We start from the raw sequence: 25,701 nt of genomic DNA, 5'->3' as shown, positions 1-25,701 counted from the left end.
GACTTTTCCTTTCTGCGTTGATTATCCGGAAACACATGGCGTATATGTTTCATGGCATGGAGAAAAGTAAGGTTCACCTTGTTGCCAATCAATCCATTCTTCTGTTATGACAGGCTGGTGCCTTTGCATTTTACATTTTGGCAATTAATGATATCGCGAGAGAGTACCATGAACCCTAACGCAGCCCTTACAACAGTGAAGGGGAAACAGGGACCTTGTTATATCTGTTTCTTTGCACATTCCCATACACCTGCCAGCACAAAAAATATACGGGATGGAATCATGGGTCGCAGATATCCGTAAATAGTTTTTTTTAATTCTAGATACATATGAATCAATTCTTCAGTAAATAAAAATAAGGGGGGGTTAAATTTTAGATGTAAACTAGCTTTTTTTTTTTTTTTTTTTTTTTTTTTTAAAAGGAGAATTAACTGTACATGTGACAAAACAAATTCTTCGATGGAAACAATTGCAAACTTTAATGATTTTTTAAATTTTGCATGGAAAATGCAAAAAGTTGTTTTAAATGTGACTGTTATGGAGTCCATTTTATTGTTTCAAAAATAACTTTGCTTTTAAGAATTCACCTGTAATCAAAATGCAATCGGCATCAGCATTATACAATTTTTATAATCGTTTGATGGTGTTATTAATTTTGAACATGCATGGAAATGTATTCAAAATGGTTGTAGAACTAAGGTATATAACCTCGAACTTAATGGTGTTAAGTGCGTCCAGTTGTGATAATTATTTTAAATTTAGTGCAAAAAATAAAATTTTCATTTAAATCTTGTGAAATTGGTGGGCGGTATATTATGTACTTAGAGCTAATTTGCTGTTTTGCATAACATTTTATGAAATGTCAGTATATTGCACATATTGTGTGTGACAAATTAAGGGAAAAAACATGACGAATAGTGTAATTTTTCAAAAATGACAGAAAGAAATGTTCTGTAGAAGAAAATGTAATTAATATTTTAAGCAAAGAAAGAGAAAATAATACACAAATCACGCTTAACTATATGTAATATAATTATGAGAGTTATGCATAAAATTATAGCTTCAATATCGGCACTGTAGAAATGTGAATGACTTGGCAGGTCTACATTTCGACCCAAACTGTTTGAGAACTCCATTAAATGTAGTATATTGGGATTTGTAAATATATGAGGATCCTTACATCCAAATATTGGACATTTGATCAGATTTTTGGAGCATACCAATTTGTTTCATTATTAGATCTCCAGAGTCCAAACTTTTAGGGTGTCTGACTGGCTTAGTCGCTTTGTCTGACCTACATTGTATATTTTCGGATGACGTTGTCTTTCAAACATGTTTTAAAATATGTCAGAGAGACAGAAAGGGTGTAAAACAGAAACTTTACTTTTGATAAGTTTTATCCATTGAAAGTGAACTCTGAGTAAAGTTGTGAAATTATAAAAGTAAGCTCTTCCAAATAGGCTTTAAAATGAGATTTTCCAAAAAAAAAAAAAAAAAAAAAACTACTTTGTAACAAACTTTATCAGCTTGAACCAATATTTTTTTCATGCATTTATTTTTTTTAGTTCCTCTATCACTTAGAATTTGCTGGAAATGGAAGGATAGATAGAATAAAGTGGGAGGTCAACATTACCGCTACATTGCCAAAAATTTCAACTCATTACCGCTACATTTTGTCAGATTTTCGAGCTACACTTTTCCGGCAAAAAACAACTCATTACCACTACATACTGAATCAGCCAAAAACAACTCATTACCGCTACGTATCGCTTTAGCCAGGTATGGTTCGGTATATAAGTTCTAATCAACAAAATTCACTCACTGTCTAATCAGAATGAGTACATTTATATATAAATAACTCTGCAGTCGAAACTAATTATTTAGCGTCATCTGAACATTATGGCCACCATTGAGAAGTTTGTTACAAATCGAGGGAATGTCGGCTTACTTATCGATGGTTATAAATTTAGAAAAAATTTCAAAATTGTGGAGATGCGTTAAAAAGAGTTGAAAAAAGTTGCAAAACAGACCTCGACGAATTATTGGTTGATTTGAATAAAAATACCCCATCCTGTTCAAAGTCCTACTTTCACCTCCCCGTGGTGAGCAGGGGGAACGGGTCTTATGCATGTACATATATAGGTTGTACTGTACACGCATAAATGGTTGGCTAACGAAAGAGGCAATGTAGCGGTAATGTATATGTAGCGGTAACGTTTTTCTGTAGCGGTAATGACTATGTAGCGGTAATGAAAATTTTGAAAATGTAGCGGTAATGATACGCACCCAATAAAGTTGTCCTTTGCTCTTGGACTGTCAAATAAGAAACTTTATATTTCTATATCTTGCTATCTATTCTGACAAATGTTCAAAGAATTCCTTCAATCACATCTTTAGCAATTTTCTCGACGGAATTCTTAAAGCAATTAAAACTACAGATTTGATAGCAGAATTTTTCGTTGCAGAATTGTAAATAATTATTTCAATGACAGAAAAAAAAATGACATTAATAAACTTATGTTGTTCATATTTGCGATGGAAGAACTACTTATAAGCGTTGATTGAATCAAAATTACATTATTGTTGTCCTGCACAATAATGATTTCTTATATAAAACTGTACTTTGGATTGTATATATATAGAAGTCTGTCTTCTGCTTTATTTTAGTCTAATTGATCATCAAGGTTTAAGTTACATGCAAATTTATCATAATAACACATTTTAACAGCAAAATAATTTTTTTTCAAAAATGCAGCTTATATTGCTTTAATAGAAATCCTTCGACAGGAATCTCAGAAATAAATTGTACTGATAATGTTTGAATCCTTTAATAATACTGCTGTACAAACAGGAAGAAAAACAAAAGGTACATTCATGATATTATACAGAATACATCCTACATTGGATTCCTTGGCCATAAAATACTTTTTCATCGAATATTTTCATGTACTTCATCTACGTTTTGCGGTCGAATACATTTTATAAAATAATTATTAATGTAAATAAATTTATCTATAAATTCTCTAGCCGAATTCAAGAATTTGTAAAATGGATTTGCATTAACATTGAATTTCAAATAGTTTCTTTCTTTCAACATTGGCACCCGACTGGCAATATGTTTGCTTCAAAGGTACATTCTCTTAATTTCAATAAGATATCTGTATTCCCTTTGCATTTGGTTAGGGTCCCATGCGTTATAAGTCTGTGCTGATCCTACTTTGAAATACTTCTAATCTTTTAGAATTGAGATATAAACATAAAAGAAAGCGATATTAAATTTGAGAAAAGCATCAATAACAGCATGCAAGCTTCAAATTAAAAAGAAAACCGGAAATTATTTTATTACCCTGCAAATTAATGTTTTGTAATTTTAACGTTGTTCTTAAATATTTGCAAAGGGCGTCAACGCCTTTGCAGAAATTTAGATTAATGAAATGGTAAGTAAAATTTAAAAGAATATTTTTTGTGCAATCTTTCAACAAACTTCATAGTGGGAGGTTTCATCAATGCTGTCAGTCACATTAAAAAACAGTAATTTCATTCTCTCCCACCGAGGGAGAAAGCGCAGAATTCAGCCCTTATCGCGGGGCAATATCAGCCGGAACAGCTCCGTATTGTTTTGAGAAGCTGAAGTTTATCCGATATACCAACAGCCGCGCCATGTATTTTTGTATACACAGACTTATGTTATCTGTCAAGCGAAGATTAATTCATGGTAATCTAACTTGACTTGGTGTAAAAATATGCCAATACTGCTAGACGTTCCTTACAGCAAAAACAAGTAAAGATAGAACATATAGATGGTGACCTTATTATAAGGAATTTAGCAAAATTAGTTACAAATTAAAGAGTATTAGATCTGCATGTACCATTCTTACGCGTATGTTGGTCAAATTTATATGGGTACATATCGGTACAATGTAGCACAAATTGTATATACAAAATCCTTTGCATTTAACATTGCATTTCGCTAAATTATTATTCGTAAATTTCCCTTTTTATGGAAATATGTAAACTACCTGTACATGCGTTTTGCCGTTTATCATGGCAAAATTGAAATGTTGAATTACAATTGGATTACTTTCACTTATAAAACAAAGTACATGTACCTGAAATTAAAACTGTGTTTATCTGATTGTGCGCATTCATTTAAAGTTGTTATTATGCCATTTTCTCTCATTTGTGTAAAAAAAGTGAAGATAATGAAGGATGATTGAATTTCAAAAGGATCCATAGAATACAAGGGCATAAGACCAGAGATAGACTCAGGTGCCTATGAGGAGTAAACATCCCATGATGACCGGTACTTCAACTGTGAGACCTTTGTTTTGATCAGGCAGACGAATCATTCCTGAGTCATTTTCTATATAAAACAAAGGTCTAACACTTCTACTGGTATGAAACAAGACAACCAAAATTCGAACCAATAATCGGTTATATTTGTTAACAAGTTCATTATTATAACGACCATAGAATTTAAGAAACTAAGAATGTGTATTTAGTTGCAAATTGCTTACGATGAAATTGATCAGAAATTGTTTCACATTTTTACATGTTATGCAGTGTTTCATTTCAAAAAATCTTACCATACATATGTACATGTACCGGCCAGTTTTGAGCTCCGATGATTTGAAGATCAGATTGTCAATGCAGAACAGGCTAAATATTGAAACAGATTTTTAAAGAAAGATCTTCGTTGTAGGTTTAAGTCTGGAATCAGGTAGACAAAAGAGTTGAAGATACCTTCTACAAGGTTTGAAAAGTCTTTCGATTATTTGACGTCGTTTTCTTCGTCATTGGTGATGTGACTTGTAACGGTTTAGCTATTATAAATGCATACAGAAGCCCTAGTGTTGCGTGTTCATTTTTGATTATTTGGGACCTTTTTCTTTCCTATCATGTTTTACACGTAATTTAAAGGCTAAAATCTTAAAACTATCGGTGGCTTCAAATCTTTTACAAGGGCTAACTAATCATAAGTTCTATACTTGGAGCCCGTTGTTTTTTTTTTAAATAAGAGTCAGCAACTCAAAATTTCAAAGTACATAATGTATTGCTCTAGGAACATTTTGGATGAAAATTTCAGCTTCCCTTACTTATGTGCTAATATACAGTTATCATCAGCATATGGAATTTATTTCTCCAAGTTGATTTGATAGCAAAGAGTTTACTCTATGAGTACACGAGCAAATTTTAAAGATACGCGGGGTGATCAAAAAGTTCGCGAACTAATTGAATAATTTCCCAAAAAAGAAATGATATATAGGGTTTCAGTGTTGAAAATATTTCAAAGTAGTTCTCTCCGATTTTAATGCCATCTGCAGCCGTTATGCCCATGCGCGAATCACGTGATATAGGTGGTCACGTGACATGCTCCTTAGCGTTCTGTACCAGAAGCTTTAAGTTTTTTCCGACTCTTATACTTCTTACCATGCAAGTAATTTTTTACAAGGAAATGGCCAAATCTCGGCAATAGTAGGGTGAATAATGATATCCTTTTGCAGAGGGAGCATGATGACCATCAAACCTGTATAAAAGATATCTTTTGTGATAGAAGATAGTTGATTCTTCACTGCTTACATGTAAAAGCTTAAGAGTTTGCAGCCCTCCACAAGCAAGTGGTGACGTCTCAATATTGCTGAAGATTATCTGAGCAAACAAATGATTTTAAATAGATACCAACAGATGATTAAATATTTATTTGAATATTCCTTGCTTTCCCACCACTGTTTGAAAAGGTTATCCATACCCTAATTTATACTTTTCTATTATGGTAGAGGAGAAATCCTGCCGCTGTCATTTAAACTAATTATTACTTCGCGTATTGCTCTCCATACCGTGAAGCGCTGGCGTTCGATTTCCTTGAAGCGGAGAGGAAAAGAGCATGACTGCATGTATATACAAACATTCGCAGTATGTACCGCGTACTGAAGTGGATCATTTTCTCTCGTGTCACAAGTGTCATGTAATCATACAGGCTTTTTGCGAAGTTTGGACAATTTAAATCTTGTTTGTTCATTGCTGTCATTCATAAAACTATTTGTGCAGGACTTCTATTGGAAAATGACAACTACATTTCCAGTATAGTTGTGCTGCCTCCTTAAGGATTATCTACGAGTTGAAGATTATCCCTTCACTTGTCATGTCAACGTTTTCGCGAGTTGCACTTACTTTCATTACAGTAACTGTTTTAGTGTCTGGATTTTTCTTACTTTTGGTTTGCAAGAATCCAAGTTTGCAAGACGAGTAAGTAGTCAATGCAATACATTTGGTTTAATAAATAATTATTAATAGCAATAATTGTAAAAGTGTCTCTTGAGAATTAATAATTTCAAAATCAAAAAAGTAGTATGAGGCATTGAAAAAATATTACGATATTATCAACTTTTAAAGGATGCCTTTGGTCTTTTCAAAAACATGCCTTCTTTGATAAAATTTGTTCTTATGGCAATTGTCAAAAGATAAATTCATAATGACTGTACAATATGTGCGCTATCATTGTTTTCATTACAATTTCCCTGTGTCATGGTGTCAGATCATAACTAGGGTCAATATGTTGGCAGTTTTGTCCCAAAGTTCGTCCATTATATGTCAATAGTTCATTCGTTGTTGCTGAGTTTAGAGACTTGCTGTGTAAATTGGCGTAATTATCTTTTAAGGTGAACAGAAGTTAAAAGCTCATTATCAATTTGTCAGGTTGACATATTCCCAGACACTCGAACTATGATCAACATGTTTGACCATTTTAAATCATATATTTTTTTTACCCGAGTCTTTAGTTGACATTTAAGAAATGTTGGGTCAATTTTATTTTTAAAATTAATTTAACTTTCCCTCTGTAAACGACACTGTGATCTTTTTAATCCCAACTGGAATTAGGTGCATGAAAAATGTTCCCGTAGACAGGCGATTATTGTACCAAAAAAATCTACCAAATACTTGTGTTGTCTGCCCAAATATGTCTCAATATTTACATAACTTTTTACCATTCTTCGAAATTTGCACTTGATCTTTGTCTTGCCCCCGTCCACCTAAAATATTGACAAATAATCCAAGGCTAATTTGTTGCTTGGGTAAATCCTCTATTTATCATTTTACTCCAAAAACAATCGCACGTGGGACGCTATACTTCAGGACTCATAACTGTCAGGATATTTAATTTTGACTGATAAAGTATTTGTAAACATCAACCTGTCGCGGGATTTAAATAAGCGGGACTTAAAAAAAACCTTACACTATTTGACGTGCATTGATTCTGAATGGGTTGACACTTTAAAGATATGTTTATTGTCCCAGACTTGAAAAAAAGCTAATTGACGTTGATTTTAGTTAGAGATAATGCGAGAAAAATACTTTTGTGACTTTACTTTTGAAGGCCATTAAAGTGGCACGAGATGTAAAAATGCCCTAATCTGACGCAAGCGTTTCCTGTTTCTAGTTATGCAATATGACACTAGCGAGAAAAACCTCTTCGCCATAACTCAGATTCATGTTTCTTTTTTCGATAATTATCTGTGCAATTTATTATTTTTTTCACGGCGTTTTGCCTCATAATATTTTACACTGACATAATCCAGAACCTGCTTGCACCCATTTATGTCAAAGTGCTGATTTTACTACTAATCTTAAGAAGTTATTCGATCCCTGATGTATGTCAACTGTCAGAGGACTAATGTTATGATAAATGCTTGCTATTCTGGGTTCATTGGCAAGCACGAAGCTATAATGAGAGGAAAGATTTGGGCAGTATTCAATGGGAAAGCAAAACTTTGCAAAAGCATTTAAAAAATCCATTTTGAGCAATGTATTAACAACGCGAAGTATGAAACATGTAATACTTGTATCAATTATTCCTTTAATTAATCGTTGATTTCAGTCGAAATATGGATATCATCAGGCGAAATGAGCATTTTAATATACGAAATTACTAGGCTGTTTTTATAAACATGGATGAAAACATTCATAATTGTGTATTTTACGTCTGGTTATTCATTTGTGCAATATCCAGTGTTTGTTTTCCTCCCAAAGATATACAAAGATGGCCAGTTCCTCATCAATTACTTAAAATAAGGAGTTAATTATTTCGGCACAGAGATCACCATATGTCGTACTTCCCTGCATACTAGTATTGTGTTTCCCTTTATCTTATTAAACTAGACAGACGTACTTAAAAAGTGTATTTTACCAATCATATTACATTTTAGTATACACTGAATACCCAATTTTTTAAAAAAGCAACTGGCTAAAAATGTGTCGATACAATAGGAAGGGGTCAAATAAACGCATTAGGTCAAAGGACAAACTACTTCTTTAGAATTGTACTTTTAATGAATATAGCCTCAAATATATCAAATACTCTCAACCATTCGATGCAGTTCCCTTCAGTCGCCTCTTTTACCAGCTGTTCCTCTACCCTCGACTTTGTTGTCCCGTAGGGTGCCCCTGCCTAGAGATATTTATCAGGCTGTCAGTATATTTACAGACTGTCAGACATTGAAGAACTGCAGTAAATAATCCTCGTTGACGCGAGTCAGCCAGTTCAAAGTATCATGTATGCCACTATAAAAAATTAATTTACCTATTATATATATTTCTGCTACCTGGGCTTTAACTTATTTCCGCAGAACGAAAACTATTTGGATTAACATAGACTTCTTTTCTTGATTTGAATTTCAAACTTATACAAGTTATAGGTTGATGAAATTTCTTTTATTACCGGAAACTGCAAATTTCATGGACCCTTGCAATTAATTTAGAATTCATTTCAAAGATTTCAATACACATGTGACTAAATAAGTTGATTATATTAATTTAAAAGATTTTTTTAAAGGTGACTTTAACTGGTGGAGCAAGTGGAGTAGTCCTTTCAATTTGCAGAATCTAAATATACACTCACTTGCGTTGAAAATTTAAAAGAAGGTTAACTACAAAAAAATATTGCCAATGTCAAGGATCAATCTTCGTTGAAGTTATTGTGTTGAATGTTGTATTTCTTCCTTGTTGTTCGAAGAAAAGGTTTATAAACAGAATGATACAATTAAAACTTTCTTTTTTGGTTTAGGGTCTTAAAAGGTCGATAGCTCTAATATTATATATCTCAAATTTCGATATAATTATGAAAACATCTTAAATATAATGTTAAAAAAAAATCAAGCAACGGTGTACGCATGAACAGTAAAAACAAAGTCTATACGAAGTTATTGTTGATTCATTTCCATCGAGGCCTTTTTATCTTTTGGGTGCTGTTGACAGACCATAAGATGATACAAATTTAGACCATTGATTGCAAGAAACGCTGTTTGTACCATCAGATATTATTGACATATATTTAATTTTCCTTTGATGTACAATGAATGTATATCGTTTGTCTTGATGTGAAATATATAGATTAAAATCTAGCACACTGACATCTTCGCAACCCAAGGTACCCTTGGCTTGCGAAGATGGTACACTATTTGACTGAATTTTATAAGATAGATACATGTATCAACCGACATAAACTACAACGTACTAGACATTCAAGATAGAGATATATTGATATAATAATATTTGTTGTATTGTTAAAGTAATATCTGTAGTAATTATTTTCTTTTCGCTTTTGCAGTACTAAAGATGAAGAAATCGTAGAAGTAATGCGCTCTTTAAAAACATTTCAAAATGACGAATATGTGCTACAAAGAAAAAGAGAAAGAACAGCAGAGAACATTTTGTTGTCCAGACTGGCGTGGCTGCCTAAAAACTTCACAGTGCCAAACTTCTATCTTCAACCCAACAAGCAATCTGTCGTTATGCAGGATATAAAGAAAGATAATCGAACACTTGTGTTCGTTCATCATCCACGAACAGCTGGAAGTCACGTGATCACGTGTCTGAACAATTTATCTTACGCCAAAAATATGGCGATGTCCCCATTAATGAATTCCAAAAACAGGTTGCTGTGGGACACAGGAAATCCAAATACAATTTCATTCCAAAACAGGATAGACATTCACAGAGGAACATTTGCATTTGGGCTTTGTGAAAAGTTGCAACGCAAATGTCACTACTTTACCTTCTTTCGTGATCCCTTTGAAAGTATGGTGTCTTTTTATAACTACTGTTTAAACAGTGGCACGCACGAATTTTGTTCACTTGTTAAATCTAAAACTTTTATTCTTCGGGATTGGATTATTGAAAATGGGGGATTACTTTTGAACCAGTTTTTATATTCGTCTCATCTTTGCTTTAGTCGTCATTCAAATTCTTCTGCAGAAGTTTTAAAATTACCCTGTTGGCACAGACAGAAGTTGGAAAATGATAAATTATCTGATAATGAAAAAGGCCTCATTGCAAATTATATAGCCCGTCATCTTCGGCAATGGTTCTCTGTAATTGGATTATTTGAAAAATTTGAGGAATCTTTGTCAATGTTTGATCATGCTCTTGGAGGACCTTTCAGACAATGTTCATCTAATAGAAAAGTAAACTCCACATTTGAAGAGGAAATTCAACAAACAAATAAAGCTCATTTATTATCTGAAGATCACAGACAAAGTGATTACAACGAAGAATACGAAGACGAGATGGATATACTAAGAGATGATTTTTATGTACAGAGAGCTCTTGCCCCCGCATATACAATTTATGCGGAAGCTAAACGGATATTCAACTTTCAGAGACAAATATTATACAATAAATTAAACAATGTTTAAAATTACTTTGTGTTGCTTCTATCGTTTGTAGGGAATGATGTATGAAAAATTTAGAGAGAAAAAATATAGTCCCCCGTTATCTTTTTTACACGCTCTCCTTTGATGTTATAGAAGTGATATTATTGTGCTGTGGTTATTAGAGTTATCTTTCGTCATATTTCTTCCTTTGTAGAATTACTTTCAAAAAGATACAATTATGATAACTAGCAACTTTATCACTTGGCAGATTTTCTTAAAGGGACCCATCCGTTTTGTTCAGGAAATGCCACGCCTATTCCGGAACAATAATTTTGTATAAGAAAGAACACGATATGAGATTGTTCACATTGCAGCTGTTTTATGATTTAGAATGAACTTTAATCACTTTATATAATGTTCATAAAATTGAACCATCTTTAAGCTTTAAGTCTTGCAATAATATCGACGATCATTTAAAATTATTATAAATTCATTTTCAATGATACCCCAGGAAAGATCATTCATGGAAAAAGCAACGAAGGATACTTCGGTCAACCCATCTCCAATCCATAACCTAATACATGTATCAAAGTCATGCTACATATATTGGAGATCTGCAACATCCTGCTGGCATTTAAATTAATCTAAATAAATCAATAAGATCATTCGCAACAGAATTGTTTCTTGAAACACTTTTAATATTTTACATTCCAGTAGAGACTATAGAAAAAAAAATCCCCGAAATAGTTTTGTTTTGATGTTCTGAGTTCAGAAGATTTGTAAAGATTTTTTTCTTAATTAACCTGAATTTTTTAAAGTCATATAATGACCTTTCATCTAGATCAAAAGACTATGCTGTTAACATATATTGCGTGAAAATTTGGTCTTAATTTTTCTTCATTTTAACTCGAGGATCCGATTCATAATTTGGGAAAAAATATTGAATCAAGGTAATACGTTTTAGATTGATGAATAATAGATTGCATTAATCCCCAGGAACAATTTATGAAGATTTGAATATTCACAATCTGCTTGTTTTTATTTTAATTCTTTGCATTCCCATGTATAACTTCTCTCCAGGGACATTGATTGGAACAAACATCAATACTTATTCGAAAGTACTGATTTTGGTAAAAAAAAAAAAACGTTCATGGTGATATGTTGCTTGTAGTTATACATATTATACATTTCACTCATGAGATGTCAAAGCATGGTCATCGTGGCAATGGCTTCAAATGAAGACCTTTACTCTGCACTCATGGCCATTAATTGAATCATAAGGCTAAATATCTTTTTGCCTTGAACTTTAACTCAATACTTCTTTCAAAGACATCTCCATATGAGTAAAAATTCTCGAAAGGGGACGTTAAACAACAAACGAACTTCTTTCAAAAATCATGCCACGAATGCATTAACTGCAGAATGTTACGTGTAGCCCACTTTTTATAAAATATTGGTCCTCCGGCTTAAAATCAGATGCTAGAAATCAAGTACATGCATGTTTGCTGCCTCAAAGGCAGAACCAATCTTTGCTTGGTTTTTTCTTAAGAAAATGATTAAATGGTGCTTTACTTTCGTATAACTATTTATGAAAATATTGAGAAACGAATTTTTTTCAAGTTAAAAGTCCATATTATAATATACATTACAAATCAAGAGCAAAGCAACTGGTCAGAGCCGCTTTGAGACCACTGTCTAGATAAATTAAGCAAAATAATCCATACGTAAAATTTATAAGCAGAAATGTTATGTGATTTGTTATGGATATATATAAATGAATGAAGTATATGGAAATATCGAACAGTATTCAAGCTCAAACGTCCATTAAACAACATAAAGAGACCTCCAAAACATCAGAGGAGGGATCAAGTGCCATGGGGAAGTGAGCATTCCCATGCCGACCCATCTCACTCGCCGTGTGCTCCTTGTCGTCATCGGAAAATAACGAAAACCTTCGTCGACAATTCAGTGTGCATAAAATAGTCAAACAATTAGAATGAAAAAAGTCAGTCATCATTAGACTTAATGTTTATTATTTATGCTGACAGAGTCATTTTATCTACCAAAGAACTTAAGACTTTAAACTAGACTGTTGATATTCTTGTCTCAGCAATCTGTCAATAATTGACCTCGTTATAGAAATTGTTCATACATAGAGCATGCTCTTGCGTATCGAATGAACTGAAAGATATAAACACCGTATGCAAGTGATGAAGAATATTTTGAAAATTAATTTGAGTAGCGTTGGATCGAGATCATCATTTTGCAAGTTTTACGATCCATACAATTGTATGCAAAAACAACCTATTTTTGAGTCAAATGTTGACTGACATTCTTCCTACTAATTGTTTGACCATAACTTTCACCACTGAATAGTCTACGGATTTTTCTTTTTTTTTTTTTTTTTTTTTTTTTTTTACAGATTTTAATACAAAGTTTTACAATACGAATATACATTTTCTGTATTTTTATGCCCCCGGATCGAAAGATCGGGGGTATATTGTTTTTGTCCTGTCTGTCTGTCTGTCTGTTTGATTGTTTGTTTGTTTGTTTGTTTGTTTGTTTGTCCCCCAACTTTAACCTAGCCCATAACTATTGAGTGGTTGGGGTTATGGCTTTCATAATTCATAGGTATGTTACTTGTGACATGACCTTTCTTTGGGTACCAACAAATTTGACCTCTTGACCTTGACCTTGGAGTTTGACCTACTTTTATTCTATTTGTTATCAACTTTAACCTTCGCCATAACTTTTGAACAGATCGAGATAGAGACTTCATATTTAAAATGCATACTCCACTAAATAAGCACTTTCAACTGACACCAAGGACAATGGCCTTTTGACCTTGACTGTGACCTATATGCTAAAAATAGATTTTTCGAACTTTCGGTATAACTTTTGAACCATGGGAGATAGAGACTTTATATTTGGTATGCCTACTTCACTAATTAAGTGCTTTTAAACGACACCGAGGTCAATGACCTTGTGACCTTGACTGTAACCTTTATGCTAAAAATAACTTTTTCGAACTTTGTTGCCGCCGGGGGCACAGTGTTTCACAAACACATCTTGTTTTATGAGAGAAAGAGAGAGAGAATGGGAAAATAGAGCAAGAGAGAGAGGGGGGGAGAGAGAGAGAGAAGGGATGGTGAGATAACCAAAAATTACATAAACAGATTCTTCCAGGGGGCTCCATGCTTCGTCAAAAGTCAACTGAGTATTGTTCTTATATGCAATGTACAGGGTGTTTCAACAAACATGTCCCGACTTTTGATGTCTATATATTTGCACAATAATAAAATATTTATAAAATTATAACTGTATATTAAAGCTCAATTTCTTGCAATTTCATTGTAATATAAACAATATAAAATAAAGTCAATACATTTTTTTTCTATTGAAGTTTTGATTACATTTTCAAAAATTAGTTTGTGAGTTTTTTCTTCAGAAATGGATCCATGGATTTTTATAAACTAAACACTACAAACAGGAAATCTTCAAAATTATTAATGTTGATGCATAAGATTTTGAGAAAAGTACTCATACGAAAACCATCTTTCTAGGAAACAGACTCTTCATTAAAAATGTCCAAATAAATGTCATAAAGGACTTCAGAGACAAATTGAGGAAGCTGACTGAAAATAGTGTGAATTTTTAGAACACATAAGAATGACGTTAAATTGAAAATTGCTACTGAGGTTCAAACTTTAAAAATGCTTGTATTGAAAATAATTGATTCAGAATTATTTCAACTTTGATATTGATAAAATTGTATAGTTATGCTGTTTTCATTTTTCCAAAAAACATCTTTCATTAATGCTGTCTAACTTTATATTGAAACCGACATGTTTGCTGAAACACCCTGTACTTGTTTGTTTCATACATATATTTGATGGAGGATATCAGTCCATTCAAGGAGAAGTTTTTACCACTACATCTCATTCTATAGATAAAATATTTAATTCGAAGAGCAATGAGATATTTCATTTTGTCTATTTTTGCAAAAGATCCCAATATGAATTCTTTCTTTGAATATACAACATTAATATGAATCTTTCTAAAACAATAATTATCAAAACTATTCAATAAGTCTTGTATTACTTCACATTCCCAGAAGATATATGCAATAGTTTCTGTTTCAGTTTCACAAAAAGAACACCCATATGAACCTATTTTCATAATTTTATGTAAAAAGGAGTTTGTTGCTAATATTTTATGATTAATTCGGAACTGAAACCACTGAATTTTTCTTTTTTTTTCCTCTAGACGGATGTTATCAGTGGGCAGGGAACGCTCACTCCTCGATAGCACCTGATCCTTCCTTTGATGTTTCTGGAGGAATGTGTTTGTTAATTATGCTTCAATTTTGTTTTGTTAAATGGCCTTATGAGCTTAAATACCTATTGCTATTTCCATATACTTATTCATTTACATATATCCATATAAAAAGATAAATCAGTTCTGCTTATAAATTTTACGTATGGATTACTTCGCTTACCTTATCCAGACAGTGGTCGCAAAGCGGTTCTGAACAGCGGACAAAAAATCCTTATTTATCATGACATCTGATTATACCTCTAATGAAACATATGGAGATAAGGAACAGTTTTCAAGATCAAAAGTCCATAAAACAATACAAATCAGGGGCAGAGCCTTTTTCTGTTGATGATTCTTATTTTTTCAGGATTTATTCGGTTATTGTTCGTTATCCCCGTCTCCTTCATTCAAGCAGTAGTTTTAGCTACAAAATGGTAAAAGAAAGTGGATTTATTCAAATAGAAAATATGCTTCTTTGCAAATAAAAAAACAAAAATACGTCTGAATGAGGAAATATTAATGATTTTTGTTACAGATTTAAAGGGGATTAAATCTTAATTTGCAAAATAAGCCGCAGGAAAACAAAACAAAAATCATTCTACAATTACTGCTCTTTTGATCTAATCAGTTTGAATTCTTTTTACATTAAGATTGTGTTCTATTTGAATCTAGCATACTTTTTGCTTTTTAAATTAGTAGATCCACTTTCTTACAAAAGCACGATGATTCATTTTTTCATTCAATTTTAATTTACATTAAAAGTTCTAAATACTATATCATTCTTTATTAATTGCATAAGTGCAGAAAAGTTTCATGAATGTAATAGTTGGCTTTAATATACTGTTCTAGGAATGAATGAAAATTGCATTTTATGAAATGTATTCACTTAATTAAGTTTTTTGGCAAATGCATCAAAAATTCCTTGTTAAATAATTCATTAATTTAGGGAATTGGCAAATACGAGGAGTGATCAAAAAGTTCGCGAACTGTATTAACAAAACCACGATTCAGATTAGAATGAAATTTGGCACACCAATAGTCATGCACATGTTTTATAAATTGCATATGAAAATCAATAATTCTTTCCATCATTGTGACGTCACAATTTGAAAATGACGTCAATATGTAGGTACCTCGTGACGAAAAATGGTTGTCACAGTCTTACTCAAGCAGCGTACGGCTGTTAAGTTTAACGTATAACTTGGAAATTTCTTTGAAGTATCTTACAGTAATTTGTACAAGGTTTATGAAGACAATAGACGTTCCAGACGTTTAATCATAAATTGAATTGATTGCTTTAGTAATGGAATGGATATGGTTAGAAATGACGTTTGTTTTGTAGCCCAACGAAGGCAAGCTGGGGAAGAGATGTGCCTTCTGTTAGGCAATTTGTAATGAAAGATTGGGAAGTTACAGCGAGAAAAATGCTTGAATGTCTTAACAATGTTATTATTATTATATCCCTAAAATATCGTTTAAATTTAAGGTAAGTCACTCGTCAGCTTTTTGGAAAAGTTCACGCATAACTTCTTACTTCAAAACTATTATCAAAATTCAATTTTTATAACATATTTAATTTCAACAATGTTAATGGTTTAACATTCAACGAAAAAAAAAACTGCTCAAAAAGCTACAAAGAAGCAAGATTTGTGAGGGACTATTTTTTGTGGTGGAAGGATATTTAGCAGATAATTATGCAAATCTGCACAGTTATTAAATTTAATATCTTGGAACTTTAGACTCACATACTGTTACTAAGAGAATATTTTCCATTATGATATTGCTAGGAATATTTAATATAGTCTTAATTTATATTAAGAGAACAAGTTTTACACCTTCCTTCAACAAACTTTGCCAAAAAATGAAGATATGTCAAATAAGTCAATATAAAATTTGCACCATTTTTTGCCTGAAAATCAGATATTTTGACCAATATTTCAAAATTGATATCACAGAAATCCACACCTTTTTCTTCCATTATTTTAAAGTACATAATACTTTTGACTGATCAGCACTTAAGTCGTAGAAAGCTTGATTTATTAAATGTTTTATTGCCTATTTAGTTTTTAAATACCCCAAATTATGTTACTTTTTAGTGCAAAAAGGTCACACAATAATTTACGTGCATTAATTTGCAAGATTTTTTCAATGATAAATATTATTCAAAGTATTTTACGTAAATTAAGATCATATTTTTTGCCATGGTTACATCTGATAAAATATAATTAAGATTTAAGTAATTAAGCAAATACATGTACTGAAAATTTTAGTGAGAAAAGGTCAACTTCATTGTACCGTAGATCAGTAAGATGAACACTGACCACCTATTTTCTCTGCGATTTTGAGTCACTCTGTATGAGTACTTATCCGAAATATACTTCTCAGTAAATCCTTGATTTAACAAATTTCGAGTGATATACCTTAACATATTAAATATGATAAAAAGAAGGTCTCCACAACTATATCCATATTGGATAAACGACGTTCCTGTGACAGAGGACTCGTGTTGTGATGGTCACTATGTTATTTCTGGGATAGGATATCCGTATCCAGACATCCTTTTTCCAAGATTTGGTCATTTCTGAAAAATGGGCTTTTTTGTTTTAAAAATCAACTTGCATGGTAAGAAATATAAGACTCGGAAAAATATTTTAGCGTCTATGAACAGAATGCTTCAGAGCAAGTCACGTGACCGCCTGGATCACGTTTTTCGCGCATGGGCAAAACTGTGGCATGTATGCAATAAATCAGAGAGGGCTATTCTAAAAATAATGAACATTGAAACCTTATTTTATTTGTTTTATGGAAGTTATTCAATTTGTTCGCGAACTTTTTGATCACCAGCGTGAATTAATGAACCAGATAATTTTTTTTTTTATTTTGTATCCTGTTCTTGTATTATATACTCAGTATACATGTGCATGTACATGTAGTTCTGACTAGTTTGTACAAAATGTATGTTATAAATGCAAAAAATGTACAAATGCTTGGGTTTTGGTGAATAAACAGAAGTTGAGACATGAATATATACTGTTTCATTTAAAGTTCTTAAATAGATTTTTCTTCAGAATATATATTGTAGTATGCAAGAGAAACAAATATTATAATATTTATGAGGACTTATAATTGAAATGGGATTCAAAATTAACATGTAAAGACAGGATTAATCGTATGTCATTTTGGAAATTACTAGTATTTTGTTTAACGTCCTTATCGAGAATTTTTCACTCATGTGGAGATATCAACACTTGTCGATGGAGAGCTAAAAATTTCGTCCTGTACTCGGCACTCGGGCATTGAGCATTGAGGGATCTGTTTCGTGCCAACTTCTACTGCGAAATGGGACCTCGATTTATACGGTCTCATCCGAAAGACAGGTCTCCACGTCCCACAGTAGGATTCGAACCCGCGACGTAAGGGTCAACTCCTTACTTCACGACTCTAGAGCAGACGCTCTAACCACGATGAAATTTTGTAAAGTAATAAATTCATTTATGAAAAATAAGATAAAACTTTCTAGATTGTGAAAATATCTTAAATATTCAGTACTCTTAATTACTATAAATTAATGTTTAATTACTTTAATAACCCTTTCCCTGTTCTGATTTTATAAATAGAATATGCATTGTATTATTATCGAAGGTCGCACGCCCTTAATTCGCATTGAATTTTCTTATCTTTGTCATACATTGTGCTCTTTACTGGATATTGTGAACAGGATGATTTTCATCTACTTGTATGTTTTCATCTCTCTGTTTGCCTTTTCTCAGGTATGTTGCAAAGAATTTACAATAGAGCCTTTAGAGGAGAAAGTGGCAAATTTGGAAGATCTAACGATGAAGTTGTTGAAAAAGTTGGAAATGGCAGAAAACGATATCCAAAGCTTGACCACTGAAAATGTCCAGATCAGGAAAGAACTGCAGGATACACGCCTACGGCTAGAGATACTGGAAAAACAAGATGAGGCTTCAAAGATTCCATACCCAAAGCTTCTTATGAAAACCTCAAAAGCAAACGAATCTTCTGATGACACAAAAACACAAGACGAGAATCATGACAATACTAGAATGAAGGCTGGTACCGGTAAGTTTTTAAATAGAATATTTCAAAGTGGTTTAAGGTATGTCACTCGTGAAATTTGTTAAATCAAGGAATTTTTAAGAAGTATATCTTGGATAAGTACTCATATAGTGTGACTCAAAATCGCAGAGAAAATAGGGGATCAGTGTGCATCTTACTGATCTACGGTAAAATTAACTTGACCTTTTTGCACTTAAACTTTAACTCTTTGGTAAATTACTTTAACCTTTGTCATAATTTATCAGATGTAACCATGGCAATGAATATAATTTTATTTTACTTAAAATAGTTTGAATGATATTTATCATAAAAAAAATCTTGCAAATTAATGCGCGTAAATTATTGTGTGATCTTTTTGCACTAAAAAGTAACATATTTGGGGTATTAAAACTAAATAGGCAATAAAATCTTTTTCTTAAATCAAGCTTTTTAAGACTTAAGTGCTGATCAGTCACAAGTATCGAGTACTTAAAAATAAGGAAAGAAAAAGTTGGTGTCAGTGATGTTAATTTTGAAATATTTGTCGAAATATTTGATTTCCAGGCAAAAAAAGGTGTAAATCTTTTACTGACTTATTTGACATATCTTCATATTTTGGCAATGTTTGTTGAAGGAAGGTGTAAAACTTGTTCTAAAAATGTAAATTAAGACCTATATAAAATATTCCTAGCAATATCGTAACGGAAAATATTCTCCGAATAAAAGTATGTGAGGCTAAAGTTCCAAAATATTAAATTTAATAAATGTGTAGATTTGCAGAATTATCTGCTAAATATCCTTCCACCACAAGAAATAGTCCTTCATAAATCTTGCTTCTTTGTAGCTTTTTGAGCAGTTTTTTCTTTGAATGTTAAAACATTAACATTGTTGAATTTAAATATGTTATAAAAACAAAAATTAATAAATAGTTTTGAATCAAGAGGATCTGCGTCAACTTTTCTAAAAAGCTGACGAGTGACATACCTTAAATCGTATTTCTGTTAATTTCAGTTTCATAAGAGATGGTCTGTAAAGGTGGAGTAGGTGGAATTCGTAAACACAAGTGTAGTATACATATTTTATAAACATGTAGATGCCCTAATACGTATGCTTAATTTTGTGCAATTGCAATTTACTGAAATGTAATTCATTCAATTGCTGTAAGAAGGACAAGGTTTGAATCATGATAGGACAGGATTCTTTTTTAATATCGAAAAATACAATATATAAAGTTTAATTTTGTTGCTAGGACTTAACAAAAGACTACTGGAAGGGAACATGATCCATACAACAACACCACCACTAACGAAAGGAAGAGTCGGTTTCATGGCAGTCACTACAGATCATCAAACGCATATGGGAGCAAACCAGATTGTCCTCTTCCCTAAAGTCATAGAAAATGTAGGCAGTGGACTTGATCCACATTCTAGCATTTTTAAGGCACCAGTATCCGGACTGTACATTTTCAGTGCTACCATACTTAATCACGCTGGAGAAACAGTTAGATGTGCGATTGTGAAGAATAGTCAGATTATTGCGTATATATTTAGCGGTGACAGTACTACCCACTCATCTGGGTCCAAAACTGCTCTTCTCAGTCTGAACGTTGGTGATGATGTATGGATCAAAATACATGAGGCATTCTCTGATGTGCATGTTCATGGATATGCCTGGTCTTCATTTATGGGAGTTCTTGTATCCTAAATAAAATTCTCTTAGATTTACGTTTGGCTTATGTTTGTCGCAATTTTTTTTTTTTTTTTTTTTTTTGCAATTAGAATTTATAACGGTTTTAATAGTCACCATTAGTAACCACTTATTATTTACTACATCAGTGTCTTTTAAATGACAGTGCACATATTTTACGCTGAGTACTCTACAAAAATTTTCTTTGCTGAATTTTGAAGATGTTGAACCGACCACGGACGCCTAGTTGTTTGGCGTCCATTTCATGATCGGGAGGTTGGGGTTGGATTCTCTTACGCTGTGTCGCTTCAAATCTAAGATGTAACCATATCAAATGACTGTTCCTCACTTATATGTTGTTTTGAATCAAAGAACCCTGTAGATTAAAATCATATTTCGGTATTTTACCCCCTAAAAGGGAAACAACTCATACATATATGCGACGTAGATATAACAAAGAAGGAAAAACAATTTCAGTTTGGTGTAGTTTAAATTATGTGTGCAAAAAGCTGAAACGCATCAATCGATTTGATAAAAATATTATATACAGTAATTATATATTGTATTTGATAAGGTCAATCCATAGATATATCGACTTCACAGAAAAGCATATCGACCGAGCACGAAGTCGATATATCATTTGTTATAATTATTTTTTACGGAGATTGACAATATTTGTTTTTATCTCATATCTTTTGTTATACATATACGCCACAAGAACGTATACGTCAAAAACGTATCAATCCACGTGAAACTATTAAAAAATGAAGACTTTTTTGAAAGCTTAACTGTTCAATTTAGATTAATGATGGAAAATTAAATAGAAATGAATATTTTTCATAGCTTTTCAAGTTACACTGGTAAACTGTTGTTTAGGGCAGTTCACGTTTTTTTAGAGTGCGATTTATTTAAAATAAAATATTTTGATTTTCATTTATATAGGATAACGCGCTGTCAGTTAAACAAAATACGAGTGATCAAAAAGTTCGCAGACTCTCTCTATAATTACAAAACCACAATTCAGATCAGATTGAAATTTTTTACACTTATAGTCACTCGCATGTTCTATAAATAGCCTCTTTTATTTTTATGTTTTACTCCATGTTGGGACGTCAAAGGTGAAAATGACGTCAATATGTAGATCACTTGTGACAAAAATGGTTGATTCAGTCGTATGCCTGCAAAGAATGGCAGTATAGTTTTATGTATATCTTGGAAATTCTTTTGCAATAGTTTATATTAATTAATTAGTACACGGTTTATGTAGACTTAAGATTTGCCATAAATTCAACCATTAATTGTATCGATTGCTTTAGTAAATAATATATAAATATTACATGTAGTTGAGTGTAACATTGTAAATTTTCACCCCAAGAAAACCATTGTCAACCGAGGCGCAGCCGAGGTTGACAATGATTTTCGAGGGGTGAAAATTTTCAATGTTACACTCAACTACATGCAATATTTATTATTTATACTGAATGTTTTATACAAATACGTAAATTCTGCACAGTCGCTATTTTTTGGAATATCACCCGTCGTCAAGCAGTGTTGACTGTTGCTACGCTAGAGGGCGTGGCTTCATTATTCAGCAGGTAATAGTATTTTTTAACAAATGTTTCTCGACCAATCAGATTCAACTAATTTACATGAAAGTATAATATTGGTAAATGTTTAAATCTTATGTTAATTCTATTGCCCTGTGAAAGCAAGCTGGGGAAGGGATATGTCTTTTATCGCCAATTTACAGTTAGAAAAATAGTTGAATATCTTAACAAGGAATATAACTATTAATTCCTAAAATATCGTTTACTTTAGACTTTTAAAAAAATAGATTAGCATGATAAAAAGGAGGAGCCCATACTTTATTCACATTGTGTAAATGACTCTCCCAAGTCATATCTAGGACTCGAGATGTGAGGGTTATCATACACATTCTTGGAAAGGATATCCTTATCCTCCAATATTATTGCCGAGATTTGACCAATTCTGACAAATGCACTGTTCTCTTAATACAAAAATAACGCATTTAAAGAAATATTAGGCTCGAAAAATCTTTTAGCTTCTGTGACAGTACACTACAGAACATGTCACGTGACCACCTAGATCACGTGATTCGCTAATGTGCAGAACGCAGGATGATACCTTCCAAATAAAATGAAGACGAAAACTTTGAAAATTTCAATCTTTCAAAGTTTACTATTTTCCTCCGTTAAAGTAAACTTCCCTTAACCAAATTTATACCGCATACAGTGGGAAACTCTAAAATTCATAACTTAAATGAATTATTTTCGATGCCATATAACATTGCACAAGAGAATATACTGTTCTTCGTATCATTAAAGGTCAAAACGTCTAGTAGCCTAGTTTTATATTCTTATCTTTTTTGTCATTCTACATTTGGTGATCATAACGTGCAGAATGATAGTTCAATACGTAATAGGTTTTTGTTTATTTTTTGCCTTCTCTCATGGACTTTCCAAAGACGAAAACAAAATGGTAATTCTTGAGAAAAGGGTTAAAGATCTTGAAGACCTAGCAACAAAACTTCTCAGAAAAGTAGACCTTGCTGAGAGAAATATCCAAAGCTTGTTATCCGAGAATATTCAGATCAAGAAAGAATTGAAGTACACAAGTGACCAGGTACAGGACTTAGAAAACCAAACCATTCCGATGACTGACTGGTCTTCTTCACCTAGATATACAGGATATGGTAGCATTAAGTCCTTACAGAACATGAAAAATCTTGGACAAAATCACAAAAATCACAGTGAAAAAGGTGAGTATTTTGAAATAAAATAATTGGAAGATATTTATTGCTTCCTATTTTTCATCATGTTCCTTTAATGGCGAAATGTGTATGTAGAGATTCACAAATATTTTATTCTTCTCCATGTTCTAAGAGATCTAATTTTGATTAAATTGTTTCTTCATTCAGATAAGTTCTAAACATTTTAAGTTGAACTGCTCAACTAACGCTGTTGTTATCAGGGTAGATTGTATATTATAAAACATTTTTGATTTCAGGAAGGCATTTAAGGCAGCTTGAATTTCATCAATTTCAGCAGTACACCCACTCCATCATGACCAAACAGCGAATCGGCTTCACTGCAGTAACAACAGACCATCAAACACATATGGGAATAAATCAGTCAATTCTCTTCCTAAATGTTATAGAAAATGTAGGTAACGGACTGGATCCCTTCACAAGCGTCTTCAAAGCTCCCGTTTCTGGTCTTTATATCTTCAGTGTCTCTCTTGTTAATCATCCAGGTCTCGAAGTGAGAGCTTCAATTGTGAAGAATGGAAATCCAGTTGTTAGAATATTTAGTGGTGATAGTACCACTTATGCAAGTGGTACCAGTACAATTGTATTGGATCTGTCCATTAATGACGATGTTTGGGTAAGAATTACCGATGCATCGGACATAAATATAAATGGGGGTGCTTGGTCATCATTTACGGGAGTTCTTGTTTCATGAGTTGTTAATGTTTTTTAACATCCACTCTTCCCAAGACTAACAAGAATAAAAAGATAAATCTGGACTTTCCACTTACTTGCTGTTTTGTTGCTATTATTGATGCATAAAAACTAGATATTTCTTAGAAATTTGTAGGACGACAAAAAATTTTATTGCAATTTCAAGCAATATGAGATGCATTTTTGAAAAAAAAAATTTGCTGTTAAAATGACTTTGTGTTATTATGATTAATTTCTATGTTATTTAAACCCTTATGATTAATAAAACCAAAATAAAATTTTAAATTTTTTCAGGAGATATATTTCTGTACAGTCGAATATATAGCGTTATATAATAAATCAATATTGTATATGACGACAATAATATAAATTTGCTTATATAACAGCTTATAAAAAGTTCTTCCATCGCAAATATGAACAACAGAAGTTTATAAATGTACTTAATCTGTCATTGAAATAGTTGATTACAAATCTGCAACAAACTTGCAGCTCAAATGTTAACTGTATTTGTAGAAAAGTCAAATAAAGGTAGAAAGCACAACTGTTCATTTAACAAAGCAGATAGATTGTCATAGAAAAAATGGAAGCCAATATATGAAACTGTCAAAATCTTTTGTGTCAATTCAAGTTTGATTTAGATTAAAAATACCAAAAGGGTAAAAATCCCGTTTTACTTTATTCTATATAGTGTTCATTTAACAAAGCAGATATTACACTATATATAGTTTTTACTTACAACAGTAACTGATACAAACTTGAGAAAAGAGATTGATGTTTTAGTTTGAAGATCAAACAATAAACATATGACAAACAAAGAAGAGCTAGTAACCCCTGGGGATTTTGTTACATTAAAAGTTTAAATCTCACTGTAAAGGTAAAATTCAGGTATAACTTTTTAAATTGATTTAAAATTTTAATGTTACAATAATATTTGACTGGGTTATATAAATGAAGTATATTTCAACAGTGAATCATTCCGTCTAAACATGCTAAAGGAAAATCAAAGGTAAATTACCTTCATGATCCTATAATGTATTAGTACTGGATGATACAAATGCCTGCCTTGTTTTCCAAGAAGTATATGAAGAAAACGTACAGTATTCAATCTCTCAAAGTCCATAAAACAATACAAAATAGGAGCAGAGAGAGAACACGGACCTCCGAAATATCAGAGATGGGATCAGGTGCCATGGAGGAGTGAGCATCCCCTGCTGACCGTTCACACCCGTCGTGTGCTCCTTGCCATGATCGGAAAATAACGGGAAAATCCGTCGTCAATTTAGTGTATAAATAATGGACTAACAAATGGTATGAAAAACGTCAGTCAGCATTTGACTCAATGATAAACTGTATTTGCTGACAAGGTCATTGTATCGACCATAGAACTTACGAAATGATGACTTTAAACGAGACTTAAGAGAACGAGAATTAAGTTTCAGTGTTCGTTATTTTTTAAAGTAGCCTTCTCTGATTTTAATGAATATCTGCCACCCTTCTGTCATTTGCCAA

General features: G+C 32.3%; 4 protein-coding genes across 4 annotated transcripts in view; all 4 read left to right on the top strand.

The window, feature by feature from the left end:
• Positions 1–18,828, top strand: part of LOC134249145 (methyltransferase N6AMT1-like) — a 29,120-nt gene extending 10,292 nt beyond the window's left edge. The window contains exon 7 of the mRNA XM_062731499.1: positions 18,737–18,828. The gene's annotated coding sequence lies outside the window, so the exon portion shown is untranslated. The remainder of the gene's footprint in view (positions 1–18,736) is intronic.
• LOC134249142 (uncharacterized) lies at positions 9,591–10,696 on the top strand. Its single transcript, XM_062731496.1, has one exon. The coding sequence runs from the start codon at positions 9,633–9,635 to the stop codon at positions 10,689–10,691; it is 1,059 nt and encodes a 352-aa protein (XP_062587480.1). The 5' UTR covers positions 9,591–9,632; the 3' UTR covers positions 10,692–10,696.
• Positions 18,303–20,749, top strand: LOC134249144 (uncharacterized). The gene is made up of 2 exons (XM_062731498.1): positions 18,303–19,043; positions 20,275–20,749. Exons 1-2 carry the CDS (start codon positions 18,587–18,589, stop codon positions 20,727–20,729), a joined length of 912 nt encoding a protein of 303 aa, XP_062587482.1. The 5' UTR covers positions 18,303–18,586; the 3' UTR covers positions 20,730–20,749.
• A 2,341-nt stretch (positions 20,750–23,090) lies between these two features.
• Positions 23,091–24,268, top strand: LOC134249184 (uncharacterized). Its single transcript, XM_062731560.1, has 2 exons — positions 23,091–23,490; positions 23,739–24,268. Exons 1-2 carry the CDS (start codon positions 23,133–23,135, stop codon positions 24,191–24,193), a joined length of 813 nt encoding a protein of 270 aa, XP_062587544.1. The 5' UTR covers positions 23,091–23,132; the 3' UTR covers positions 24,194–24,268.
• The last annotated feature ends 1,433 nt before the right edge of the window (positions 24,269–25,701 follow it).

This window comes from Saccostrea cucullata, unplaced genomic scaffold (assembly GCF_032062105.1).
Source record: "Saccostrea cucullata isolate Sc308-1 unplaced genomic scaffold, CSIRO_AGI_Scuc_v1 ctg25, whole genome shotgun sequence".
In the NCBI taxonomy this organism is placed as follows: Eukaryota; Metazoa; Mollusca; class Bivalvia; order Ostreida; family Ostreidae; genus Saccostrea; species Saccostrea cuccullata.
The sequence above is the reverse complement of the archived record's forward strand: the minus strand, read 5'-3'. Positions and strand labels throughout refer to the sequence as shown.

Bases quoted from the DNA above. Each gene is read 5' to 3' on its own strand.
- LOC134249142 (XM_062731496.1), top strand. From the start codon at position 9,633: ATGCGCTCTTTAAAAACATTTCAAAATGACGAATATGTGCTACAAAGA.
- LOC134249144 (XM_062731498.1), top strand. From the start codon at position 18,587: ATGCATTGTATTATTATCGAAGGTCGCACGCCCTTAATTCGCATTGAA. The intron at 19,044-20,274 runs GTACCGGTAAGT...TTTTGTTGCTAG, and splicing joins CAATACTAGAATGAAGGCTG to GACTTAACAAAAGACTACTG.
- LOC134249184 (XM_062731560.1), top strand. From the start codon at position 23,133: ATGATAGTTCAATACGTAATAGGTTTTTGTTTATTTTTTGCCTTCTCT. The intron at 23,491-23,738 runs GTGAGTATTTTG...TTTTGATTTCAG, and splicing joins CAAAAATCACAGTGAAAAAG to GAAGGCATTTAAGGCAGCTT.